Raw genomic sequence first — 13,338 nt, 5'->3', positions numbered from 1 at the left:
GGCTCCAGCTCCCGGCAGCAGGGGGGCCGCGGCCCTTCCTATTGGCTCTCCGCGCCTGTCAGTCATCGTACTCGGTCCCCGCCCCGCAGCCCCGCAGTCCGGGCGAAGTTGAAGTAAAGTTTGAGCAACTTTGTTCGGCACAAGTAAACTTGCCAGCAGCACTCGGCGGTCGCTGAGGGACCGAAGAGAGACTGATAGGAGGAGGACCGCAAACATGAAGCTGTGTCGCACTTTTTTAGGTTCGTATCACTCACTTGTTTTATTAACTTTACGGAGAAACTTGCAAAGATGAACTTTGTGTTTCGGCATCTGCGTCTGAAATCATACAGTAGTGTTACAGTCTAAGTGCGTGTCCTTCCTCTGCGTTTGCGCGGCCGCCACAAATATAATTAGACATTGAAGAAATATATACAACACAGAACTTTTAAAAAATAAAAAGTTCTGTCCGCAGGAGCTTTTTTGTTGTTGTTGTTGTTGTTATTGTTTTTTCAAAATAAAACCCTTTTAGAGACATTATATCCGTCTTTGTGTGGGATTAAAGGGGCTTATCGCTCTGTCTGGTCACACCAGCTGTAACTTTAAAACTTCTGTCGGACTCATCTCACGCGAGCATTTCTAAATAAACTCGTGAACTTCTCTCCAGAATTACAACCAAAACTAAACTTCGACCCCCGAAGTACAAAGAAGTGGGCAGACAAAGGACAGTTGGTCCCCTAGGGGACCGTGTGGCCCCGGTACCGTGGGGACAATGCCAAGCTGCGGGCTTATTAAAAACTTTTTTTGTTGTGTTAGTCTGTCGGCTTGTTCCATCTGTCGAGGGACTATAGGGGCCTCCCCCGGTCCCAACCTCAGCGCTCAGTCAGCTGCTGCCCCCATGTAATATTTATACTGGCTGCTTGCACAGCCCGAATGTGCACAATATAGCCACCATACAACTGCTATAGTGCTGCAGGGCTCTCTGCCATCTGCAGACAGACAGAGGACAAAGTTTCCCCAGCTGATGTACCGGCTGTTTGGTTACTGAGACTTGTCCTTCAAAAGAAACTTAAGAAAAAAAAATCTGTTAAGTTTGACTTACTTTAGCAGTGAAAACTCAGACATATAAAAGTGAATTTAGTTCGTTTTTTTCTGATTTAGTTTATTATTAAACATTTGACGAAGCTCATAGGGAGAGTTAGTTTAGTTTTCTTTAAAAGTTTAGTTTCTATTATAACTACTTTAAAGATTGAGGTAGGACTACAACATTATATTTAATAGAAGTTATTTAAACTTACAATTACATTTCAAGGAAGCAGACTTTATTTAAGTTTAGTTTGGTTGGTTTATTTTAGTGACACAAACTAAAAAATTTAACAACATAAAACTTTTTTTTTGTTTAAGTTTCCCAGAAATCTAGTTTGAGTTTTATCAAAATATTAGAATAACGATTGACATAATAAAGTAATAAAGTTTTCAAATTCAGTAAAGTTTAGTTGTGATCACTCAGGCTCATAAAAGTGGAATTTGTTGTCTTTTTCGGTTTATAATGATGATGAAGTGAGTTTACTTAAAATTATAAGTCTTATCTTTAAAAAAATATATATAAGTTGAATGAAGTAAAAGGACTTTAGATAAAGTAATAAAGTATTGGGAGAAGCAGGGAAGGTAAAAATAGTTCAAATAAAATAAAATAACTTTAAAATAGTTTTGTGTGATGTCATTAAACTTAGCCTGATGTTCCTCCTAATGAGGCAGATATTCAGTGTGAACAGCGCGCGCGGACAAAGGGCCTTTGTTATCTCAACAATAAGCTTATGTAAGGTATTGTGCAGGCCGGAGCTGTCCAGGGTTCTGAACACACACACACACACACACACACACACACACACACACACACACACACACACACACACACACACACACACACACACACACACACACACACACACACACACACACACACACACACACACACACAGCCGACCTCGCGCAGCACTGTGGAGCTGTCCACAGTGCTGAAATCTCTCCACAGTCCTGACATCTCTCCACGTGAGGAAAAGAAGAGACATTTGAGTGGAATTTAAGGGTTCTGACTTCGATCAACTTTCTATCTTCTCTTCGATCTGCTGCGGAGCCTCTCAGCTCACACCGCAGCTGACCTGGAGGCCCTCAACTCCCCACACGGGTCCTCCATCTGCTGGATCAGGACCCAGGGTTTTCATATTTCCCTCTCTTTTGTTTATTCGATTGCCGGCGCTGTTGTTGCTGCTGAACCCCTTCCCTCTCTCTCTCTCTCTCTCTCTCTCTCTCTCTCTCTCTCTCTCTCTCTCTCTCTCTCTCTCTCTCTCTCTCTCTCTCTCTCTCTCTCTCTCTCTCTCTCTGTCTCTCTCTCTCTCTCTCTCTGTCTCTTTCTCTCGCTCTCTCGCTCTCTCGCTCTCTCCGCACCCACAGTCTGAAATCATACTGATGGCGGCGTGTACGGCCGGTGATTGATTTCAGCTCCAATGCATAACAATGGGATTGCACAAAAAGAGCCTGCTGCATAGAGATAAGAATTTAATAGAATTTCTGAAAGCTGAAGGTTGGGCTTTTTGAATATTCCCTGCGTACGCGGCGTGGAGACAGCAGATAAAGGATGGCATTTGTGGGGACTATTCTCAAATGGCTTGTAATGAATGGTTGTCATTTCCACTAATGGTTTCAAAACAGCAAAGCAAAAGCACGGTGTGAGCAACATTTGGGAGTGACTCCAAGTTGCACTATTAAAACTGTCTGTTTGTTGTTTCGAGCTGCGGCTGATAGTCAATGAGCCTCACAACTATCAACAAATCTGGAGCTGACAGTGATCAGTCCTCTTAAAACTCCTGCTCCTGTAGCAGTTTCTGTACCGTGATAATTCAACCTGATGTTGCACTTCCATCCTCTAACCTCCCCGGAGCATAAATCATTTCCAGTAAAGCTCCCTCGGAGACTTGCCTCTCTGCCTATACGTCGTTAAATCTCCCTTATTTCCATACGAAGGAATTATCAGATGCTGTCAGCGCAGCGCGCGCATACAAACTCTGCATACAACTACTACATCAATTCCCAGTCCTGGAAAAAAGAAAAGTCCACTGAATGAATTATTGGAAGGTACCACTTTCCAGGGTGTGTGGGGGGACGTGGTGGTGAGAGATCGCAGTAAACTCCGTGAGGCATTTGCGGAACCTCATGAACTTGTCAGCGGGTGAAACGTACGAGCTCATTCTGGTGTGATTTTGTAGTACTACTGTAAAATATGATTTCTCACCGGTCACATAGAGACAGCTAACGGTGTTCGAAGTGTTTGGAGAGGGGAGCAGCGTCGGGGAACTTAGTTTCATTTTTGGGGGAAAAGCGCGTGGAGACGTCGCTAAACGCAAAAGTTTAAAGTTGTCAGTTTGTTCGCTCTGATGATGTATGTGTTTGAGAGAGAGGGAGGGAGAAAGTCAGAGAGAGAAAGAGGGGGGGGGGGTGTGAGTGTGAGTGTGTACACATATGCCCATTGAGTTAGTGTGTAGTAAGGGGGGGGACCTAAAGCCCTGCCCATCTGATGCTAGAGGTTTTACTACAGCTTCCGTGATGTCATGGCAAAGGGCGGAGGGAGGAGTTGGGGGGGGGGAGTGGAGAGGGGACGGGGTGGAGGGAGGGAGGGAGGGGGGTTGGTACAATGGCTCATGAGGGAAAGGTAAGTCAATATTACGTTTTTTTCCTCGCTGACAAAGGCAAATGAAGCCATGTTTTTGCTTACAAACAAGTAACATCTTAACGCCTGGATACGGAGCCGTGCGCCGATGCGCTGCGGAGGAGAGGCCGGTGCAACCCTCGCTTGTTCCTCTTATTTGTCACATCTGGACGTTTGTAACGGGATAGATGATCGTTTTATAAACCTTTACTCGGGATATCTTTTGAGCAAACTACTTGACAGCGACCTGCAACTCTCAGAACACAGCAAGGACGCAGCAGCAAACCCGCGAAGGAAATATTGTTGGATACAGGTAAACCGAAATGAACCGTGTTTATGTTTTGATTATTAGATACACATAAATGTGATGATTAATCTGGGATTGAAACGGTATTTTCTCAACTTTGATGTATCTCAGCGTCCTTTTTATTTTTAAATCCTGCCCGACAGCGTGCTTTTGTGCCGATTAGTGTTGTTTTCAAATTGTAATATTTTCTAATTCCTCGGATTAAAACTTGCTCACAGCTGCGATCTCTCAACAGTTTGACCTGATTTTTCTTCTCAAACGTGTGCATTTGTTGACTCGATTTATTCCATTTTGAAGTGGGAAGAGAAAGCTCCTGCAGAGTAGAGAGAGAGGATGCTGTTTTTCTGGCCATTAAATGTGGTCCATGTTTACACTGGTGTCGTTGAATAAGTGGGAATAAACCAACTATGGCGCTTTCTCAGAACCTCGGTGCTGCGTGTTTACCCACTTCTCTGCCACTCTGCCTCTGTTGGATAGTTCATCAGCAGCGTGTGCGCTCGAAGCAGCCTCACTCAGTGTAAAAATGGACTATATTATGTCCCTGTGAATGCTCTCTTAGCGGACTGAGTCATATCTGAAGTGTATTCTCCTCTCTGTCCTCTAGTTTCACCTTCTGTATCTCCAAGAATAAATTAGCCCGTTTACTGTACTCGGCGCACCACAGCGGCTCCACACTGCTCCACATTACACCGACCACTCTTCTGTTTCTAGTAAAGTCAGATATGTATCTCGAGTTCAGCAGCGGATTGTGTTATTAGGATTTAACAGTGGGCGTTGAGCAGGACTCCCGTGTGTGTCTGCGTGTGTCCGCGCATGTGTCTGTGTGTGCATGCATGGACAGATGGATGGATGGAAGGATGGAGTGAGTGTGTTTGAGAGAGCGGTGGAGGGAGGGGTTGGCCATTTGATCCTCTGCAGCAAAAAACAGAGATGCTCTCTTCAAATGTCAGCCGCCTTTAGTAGTGCGCAGATAAAAAAAAATCAAAAAAAGTCCTCAGAAGCGGCTGAATATAAACACGGTGCGTCGGGGAGGAAGGCTCGAGCTGCACATTTCGGATTTTGAAGTGCTCATCTAGTCGGATTCACCCTGAGACTGTAGCGCGGTGCAGATTGTGAACCTGTGCGTTGAGTGTGTGTGTGTGTGTGTGTATTATTTTTTCTTTACTACCCCCCACCTCCTCCTCCTCCTCCTCCTCCTTTCCCCACCTTCTTGCTTTGCTTAGATGGCCACGTAATGTGCTCTGTGTGCGCCTCGCGGTTTGTCAAAGCACCTGCGTCCTAAGATGGAGGAAAGAGAGATGAGGGATGATGATACGCGGAGTGTTATGTCACCCCGCTCGTTAAGTTGCTCTCCATCCCCGCTGTAGTAGCCCTATAACACCGCTCATTATCGCGTCGGCACCGAGCAGCGCTGCTCTTATGTGAGAAACTTCAGCTGTTAGCAGAGATGTTAGGAACTCTCTGAGGGTTGGAAGCAGGTAAAAAAAAACAACAAAAAAAACACCTTATTTACTGTCCTGTTTTCCTGCCTGAAAAGCATCCACATTCAGAAACAGCATCAAACAATGCCAGCTTGTGCTGTCTTTTAATTCATAAATATCAGGTTTTCTGCAGGGATGTTGTGTTCATGACGTTTCACTGACTTTACCTGCTTTGTATTTTAAAATAAGAGCTTTTAAAACCTACATCTGGAGTTGTTTAAAGCTGATTAAAGCCTTTACTCCGTCTATTGTCGGGCTTTATGTGGAATAAACAGCAAGCTGAAGATTTAATGCATCATTGGCAGAAATTATAAAACACCTATTGTTTTTCTTCTGTTTACTTTTCCTGTAAAATGTAGCCTAGTTTCAGGGGATTAGAGAATTAGGTTATTGGTGCCTTATGCTGTGGAGGACATAACAGCAGAGAGTATAGAGAGCTGTGTGTGTGTGTGTGTGTGTGTGTGTGTGTGTGTGTGTGTGTGTGTGTGTGTGTGTGTGTGTGTGTGTGTGTGTAGCAGGCTCTGATATGAAGTTGTGTGTGTGTGTGTTTTCTTTTAGTTACTGTGATAGGAAGAAACCTCTCTATTTATGAAGGCTTGAATAGCCGATGGTGAGGACAGCAGGTGCCGGAGGAGGGAGCGCAATAAAAAATGTTGGAGGAGCAGCTGGGGCCAAATTGCGCCCTCGTCATTCAAAGCCTATCAGAAATCTAAGCAATACAAGCAAAGGTCAGGGTCGGCCAGCTTTGAATGGAGAGGAGGCATTTAAAAACCAAAGCCTGGAAATAATACATTTTATGCCATGCGTTGAAAAGGAAATAAATATAATAAAGAAAAGAAAATTAATTAAAAAGTAAGCGGAAAGTGCATACCTTCTCAGAAGAGCATGACATGCAGAAATGTTTGGAACATCACGAGCTGCTGCCTCAGGTGGACCACACCAGTTTGTGTTTTTTATATAAGTAGCGGTGACACGTTTGTGTTGTTTCTGGGATGCTGAGGTCAGGGTGGCCCTCGGGGGAGCTCCTCCAAAAGCCGGTTGCCATGGCGCCGCCTTCCCCTTCCACACCCTGGCCCTTAAAACTCCCATCCCATAACTGATAAGAGCGTGCATCTGCCACTTTGTCCCGGAGCCTCCTTCACTTACTTTTCTTGTTTTATTTGACCTTCAGACTGGGATGTGAAAAATCTGCATGGCTTATCTGTACATCACAAATTCAATTTTCACACCTGCCAGATAAATCCGGTTGCTCCTTTCTTTTTTTTTTCTTTTGTCCTTTGAAACAAAGAAACCAGCAGCGAGTAATACGAGACTGTCCCACTGCACAACTTTTGATTTCTCTGTCTGTTCTGCCCGGCTCGCTGTAATCACACTAAGTTGCCAGTAAATCCTGCTTAACAGGACCAGGGGTGTACAGCTGGCCCCGGCCCTGTATGTACACTAATACTGTTACAGACAGTTCACCCTGGTATTTAATCTAACTATGGATTTAGGCCTCTTCTCTCCATTGTCCCAGTACAGTAAGCCTCAGTTCTGTAATGGTATTATTTCATCCTAAACTTTGTATCGATGTTCAGGCTAAATCTATTGATTTTATCATTTATTTAGTTGATTTTTCTGCTTTGCAGAAAAAAGGAAACTTTGCTTCTAAAAAAAATGCAAGCTTTGATAAAAAGAGAGAAATCCATTCATTTTGTATTCATGCCCCACCCTCCCTCCCTCCCTCCCTCCCTCCCGTGCCTCTGATTAACCGAACCTCCCTGGTGAACGGCTAATTGTCTCGTACTCCTCCAATTTTCACTGCAAAATAACGAGCTGCGAGTCTTTTAGGTGGGAATGAGCAGCATGTGATCAAAGAATACACATCCTGCGCAGACATGCTTCAAATTAGTTTTCTCATCTGAGAAGGATGCAGATACTCAGGTTTTCAACATGAAACAACAGATGAAAGTATGACGGTCAGCGCAGCCACCTTTTCTGTGATTAGTTTTTTTTTTTTTTTTATCATCACACAGACGCAGGTTCAACGTGACCACGTGTGTTTGTGTATTTCTTGTGTCTGTGGCTCAGGACTGAGCAAAGTGAAAGGGGACGCTGACACACGGCCGGAGGCTACGTGTCCCTAATAGAGCGCTGTTATATATTTGGCATTTAGGAAAAGGCCTCTCAGCTCCTTGGCCTCTAAACTAACAATACAGGACAGATGCTCACTTCACTTCACTTTAACAGAAGGGAGAACAAAACAGTGAGGAGGAGGAGGAGGAGGGGGGGGGAGAGAGAAAGAAGTGAGTTTGCGTGCTCGTGTGCGGAGACAGAGATAGCTGAGACAGAGATAGAGATGCAGACCAACAGTATTGCTGCTGTAATCACTTTTTTTCACGGGGGGAGGGGTGGAGGGGCGGGAGCGAGGAAAGTTGATAAACAAGCACTTTGTAAAAGAGTGCTGGCTGAGCTTTGGCGAGGTTTGCATATGATGGGTGAAGCGGGGAGGGCGTGGGTGGAGGGGGTGGGGGGGTGGAGGGGTGGAGGGGGCGGTCGGCTCCGGGACCCCTCAGATATGGACACGCAGCCCTTTTGTTGTCTCGCCGACTGTTTGCTTTCACTGCATCCAGCGTGCACTCTGTGTGTGTCTGTGGGTTCACGCACCAGACAAGTCAGGTGGGGAGGAAGGAGAAAGTAGAGGGATGTAGAAAACAAGATCAAATGAAGCAGACTACAGAGGTTATGAATTAATAGCCAGCAGAAGGTGGCTGATGTGTTGTTGAGGCCACCACACGGATGTTTTTTTACATTTGGTTTATTTTGTTGTTGTTGTCAGAAGTCACATAATGAGAATATTCTGCCTTGAATTTCCACCATAAATCCTGAAGTGTGAATGATAACTCCCGAGCAACCTCAATTAAAATTTTCAACAGAGTGACCTGGGCATTGGTACCGCTCCACTGTTATTTGCGCTGAGATGTTGTTGAGGACGGATGGATAGGGGGCCCGTACCGTGAGACGAGTCACTGTAAACTCAAGGGCACTTCCTCTTTCATGTTCTGCTGCCTGCTGCAAAGACACGCAATCCATATGGAGGTGAAAGCTAAAGGGTAGAGACACGCCTGTGTGTGTGTACAGTATAAATATATATATATATATATATATATATATATATATATATATATACGAATCAGATTTCATTGTACCAGCTCAGCAGCACTTGAAAACAGAGAGCGAAGGAGAGAGGGAGCAACATCCGCTTGTTTTAGAGCTGAAGTGTCTTAAAGCTGCACTAGTTGAAAAGTTCAGCCTTGAGCGTTCATTGAAAAATACACTGCACTGTCCCTGAACCTGAAAGTGAAGCGGGGCTGTTAGGACAACTCTCTGTTTTTGTATTTAACACCTGCACCATCACGATCGTCTCTAAAGTAGGGAGGGATTTGTAATAGGTTTAGCCTGTTTCTCCCGGGCCGTCATCAGAAAGATGAAGTGAAGAGCTATTACCTTGATGAAAAAAAAAGGAGAGAGAGAAAAAAAAGGAGCTTTGATTTATGTATGATTCATTATTTACTGACCATTCTTCACCCCCTCTCCCCTCCATCCGCTCATATATGCACCCTGAAAAGCTCGATAAAAATGCGCAAATTTGATTGATTCTAATAGCAGACTGACAGGGACCCCAGCTGGGGCACTTATCCATGCCTCTGTGTGTGTGTGTGTGTGTGTGTGTGTGTGTGTGTGTGTGTGTGTGTGTGTGTGTGTGTGTGTGTGTGTGTGTGTGTGTGTGTGTGTGTGTGTGTGTGTGTGTGTGTGAGAAGAATACACACTCTTCTTTTAGTTAATAAAGGAGTGTCTGCAGCATGCTCGAGTGCCCCGACCTTCCCTCAAAGCAGCACCCCCACCCTCCCCTTCCCTCCTTTATCCAACCCGCTGCCCCATCCTTTGGTGCTGATGCTGATGATTTCATATGAAAAAAACCCCTCTTTTTTCTCTCTCTTTCTTTTTCCAAAAATCCCCCCCACCCCCACCCCCACCTCTCCTCTTGTCCCACCTCCATCCTTGTTTCTTCTCTTTTCTGTCGCTAGAAAATGAGTTTCGGGGAGAGCTGGTGAACCAGCGGTGGACGCGAGGCGAGAGGACCAGCAGCCGCTGTCAGGCCTCCCAGAGACTGCAGAGCCGTCGACCAATCATGGTGAGTGACAAGGCCCTGCAGCCCCTCCACCCCCTCTTCATCACTCACCACACACACCCCAACGCCCCTTCCAACCTGATTTTGCTTCCTGGGCATTTCCCCAATCCCTAACTCAGCGGGGAAAGTAAAAAAAAAAAAAAGGGGGGAGGAGGGAGGAGAGAAGCAGGCTGTGAGTGTGTGTTGGGGGGGGGGGGTGACAGCCATGCTGGACACAAAAACATGAATCAAACAGCACATCAGATCTCCCGCCCGGCCCGGCCCATCCTTCGCCTCGGCTCTGCTCAGCTTAGTTCAGTTTAGTTAAGCTCAGCATGGCCCAGCTCAGCGTTTTCCTGCTGCTGAGTTCACTTCACAGGGTTTTTTTCTTTTTTTTCTTTCTATTGAAACACAATCATAAAAAAAAAGAAACTCAAAAGGATGTCCTTGAGCTGCTCATACTTTTTTTTGTCCATGATATTCAGCCTTATCAGCAGAGCAGAAAAACACTCTCCTCCAGCACCTCTTTTCCTCTCCGCCCCCCCTCCTACTTCACTCTGAAACTTCTGACCCTCGCTGCCACCATTTCCTTCCTAGAAAACACCTGTCCCCTTTCTCCTCGTGCATTACTCCTGAGAGCAACACTCAACAAAGAGATGGAGAGATTGAGGGGAGATTGAAAGAGAGAGGAGGGGGAGGAGAAAGGGGAGGAGGAGAAGAGGGGTGTTTTCCCCTGGGCCCAGTAAAAGTAGTTTTGCCTCCCCCTGATGGCTCGGGTTCATCCGAAGAGATGACTTTTATTGATTTGGTTTGATTTCTGCTGCTGAGGAAGCCGAGGACAGAGAAGCATCGCTTTCAAACACTACATCATGCGGAGCGTCTGCTGGGCTCCCGCACTTCTGATTATCTTTTTAGACTCGTAGGAAAAACGGACGAAACGGACCGACAACCAGAGCTGAAAAGATGTTTAGTTACAAACCCTGAAATCACATCAGGATGACTCACACTGTAAATGGCAAACCTCTGACAGCACACGCACATCTGACCCATTATGTGGTCGCACATGCTCAGTTGTCTCACATGTGAAGTGCGACCCCTCCCCCCACCCACCACCACCACCACCACACACACACACACACACACACACACACACACACACACACACACACACACACACACACACACACACACACACACACACACACACACACACACACACACAAGCACACACACACACTGCCTGGTGTGAATCATTAAAGTAAAACTGTGGAAGGCCTCACAATGTGGCGATGCAACATGGAGGCCGTGCAGCGCGGTCCGCCTGCCCCTCTAATTGGCAGCTGCAGTCCGCAGGTAATTTTTGGGAGATGTCAGTCTCGCTTTTCCAGTTTGTGAGCGCTCCTCTCCAACTCCTCGCTCCGCGTCACCGCCCCATCTTAACCCCCTCCTCTCCTCATTTACTCTTGTAAACCTGAAAATGAATAAAAGAGTCATTTATGTGCACCGGGGGACGAAGGGTGACCTTCTCTCTGAAGTCATTGCCCCCAGCCAGCCATTTACATAGAGCTGTCAGAATGCAGAGCAGAGCCGAGGCCCTCCTGCACCGACCGCTGCACACAAAGAAGGACATAATTGATAATGTACAACGCAGCCTGTAGGGATGAGCCGCGTCTTCCTCCTCCTCTTCCTCCTCCTCCTTCTTTTTCTTCTTCCTCTGCTGCTGCTCCACACTACATTTCACACTAGTTAAACCCCAAGACACACACACACACACACACACACACACACACACACACACACACACACACACACACACACACACACACACACACACACACACACACACACACACACACACACACACGTGCTGCCATGCACATTCAGTGCTTCTTGCACACCCTGACACACCACCTCCTTCTGTCATCTCTCGCTTTCTCTTTTTCTTTCTCTCTCTGTTCTGCATAAGAGGTTGCTGGTAGTGTGTAGACCCACCTACATGCATCGTTCAAGGAGTCTAATTAAAAGACAGCAAGGTAAAGGACAAGTTTTGAACATACATTTAAAAAGAGTCCTTTGAAAGAGATTATGAAAATCAGGTGAATGCCTGCCTGGCTGCATCTGGATTCATTTGCAGTGACTTTGTGTTCATACAAATTTAATGAGCCTGAATTGAGAAAAAGGACAGAAAAAAGAGGCGAACTCAGATGTGCTTACCTATTTAAATGTGCGTAACTATGGTTACACAAACATGAAAGCAATAGGAGCCCTTTTTCAGTCCAGGTTTTTGATTCATCCAATGACTATCAATGTAAGGAGGAGGCAAAGGAAGGAGGCTGAAAAAGTACAGGAGAGGTATATCATCTTTTCATGAAGGAGGAACGTGTGCTTCAGGCAAATTTACACGCTCACTTCTCTCTCTCTCTCTCTCTCTCTCTCTCTCTCTCACACACACACACACACACACACACACACACACACACACACACACACACACACACACACACACACACACACACACACACACACACACACACACACACACACACACACACTCACAAACATCCTCTGCCTAGTTACATTCAGTCATGTAAAATGGTCCACCAACATATTTTGTAAATCTGTTCCACCTACTGTATGGCAGCATTTCATTCATCATCTTTTAGTCCTGTCTTTATCACATTTAGTATTGAATTCATTATAGTTTTACAAGAGGAGGGATGTGAATGAAAAGACAAATATTAGACGACGATAGTCTTTTTCTAGTCAGGGTTCTTCTTCTTCTTCTTCTTCTTCTTTTTTTTTTTTTTTTTTTTTTTTTTTTTTTTTTGCTTCTGCACACCTTCGGGCCCCATTATGCTTCAGTGGTGGAAGAAGTAATCAAATCTTTTACTAAAGTAAAAGCAGCATTTAGAGCCGAAACAATCAATCGATTTTACAGTCAGTTGTTTGAAAAAAAATGAATCTGCAGCTATTTTGATAATTGATGTCTCATTACAGTTCATTTTCAAAGCAAATCCTCTCCCTGCATTTTTTTTTTTTTTTTTTTTTCATGTATATGATCATAAACTTGGCAATTTGAATTATGACATTTTGTGCTTTGGAAGATGTCGATGGCCATTTCCCCCACAATTTAGTTACATTTCAGTGGCAAAACAATTAATCGGTGACATAATGAATGAATATAGTTATCTACAAAATCCTACCTTCAAATTTTGACTAAAGCAGAAGTACATAAATGTGTATAAAATGTATTTGTACATGACTTTTATCTGTTTCTCCTGTGTAGTCAGTACCTTTAGCTAACTATTCAAACCATTTAAGATGTTTCACCTTCACGCTCGCATGCTAATTAGTTATCATGTTTTCTTAACACATGTTGTTGCTGACTCAATTTGAGGGAATTATTTTTATTCAAATCATAATTTGTACTTTATTTTTGTGAATAAGATCTCCTGCTGCACATTCTCTCCACAAACGTCCAAGAAACTGCAAAAGTAATCCATGCAAACAGTCCGTTTTAATGTTGTATGGTATATATATATATATACAATATAAACTGAATATTATTAGGCTTCCCAAAGCATCTGAGTGGCATTAAAAAGATGAATCTGTAAAATCGATACGAAGTAAAGCTGTCAAATAAATGTAGTGGTGTAAAATGTAGAGTGTTTCTCTCAGAGAAAGAGTATAAAGCAGAAAAAAGGAAACAGTGAAGTGG

General features: G+C 44.6%; 1 protein-coding gene across 4 annotated transcripts in view; it reads left to right on the top strand.

Moving 5' to 3' along the window:
• Positions 1 to 3,689: 3,689 nt before the first annotated feature.
• The window catches only part of myt1b (myelin transcription factor 1b), a 44,546-nt gene continuing 34,897 nt past the window's right edge, over positions 3,690 to 13,338 (top strand). For all 4 annotated transcript variants that reach the window (XM_069708393.1, XM_069708394.1, XM_069708392.1 and 1 more), the window contains exons 1-2: positions 3,690 to 3,995; positions 9,538 to 9,644. In XM_069708393.1, coding sequence (XP_069564494.1) covers positions 9,642 to 9,644 — 3 coding nt within the window. In that variant the 5' untranslated portion in view covers positions 3,690 to 3,995; positions 9,538 to 9,641. The remainder of the gene's footprint in view (positions 3,996 to 9,537; positions 9,645 to 13,338) is intronic.

Source organism: Brachyistius frenatus, unplaced genomic scaffold (genome assembly GCF_029030835.1).
Source record: "Brachyistius frenatus isolate BFR_SWC_R1_liver_20210118 unplaced genomic scaffold, ASM2903083v1 Contig_75, whole genome shotgun sequence".
In the NCBI taxonomy this organism is placed as follows: Eukaryota; Metazoa; Chordata; class Actinopteri; family Embiotocidae; genus Brachyistius; species Brachyistius frenatus.
The sequence above is the reverse complement of the archived record's forward strand: the minus strand, read 5'-3'. Positions and strand labels throughout refer to the sequence as shown.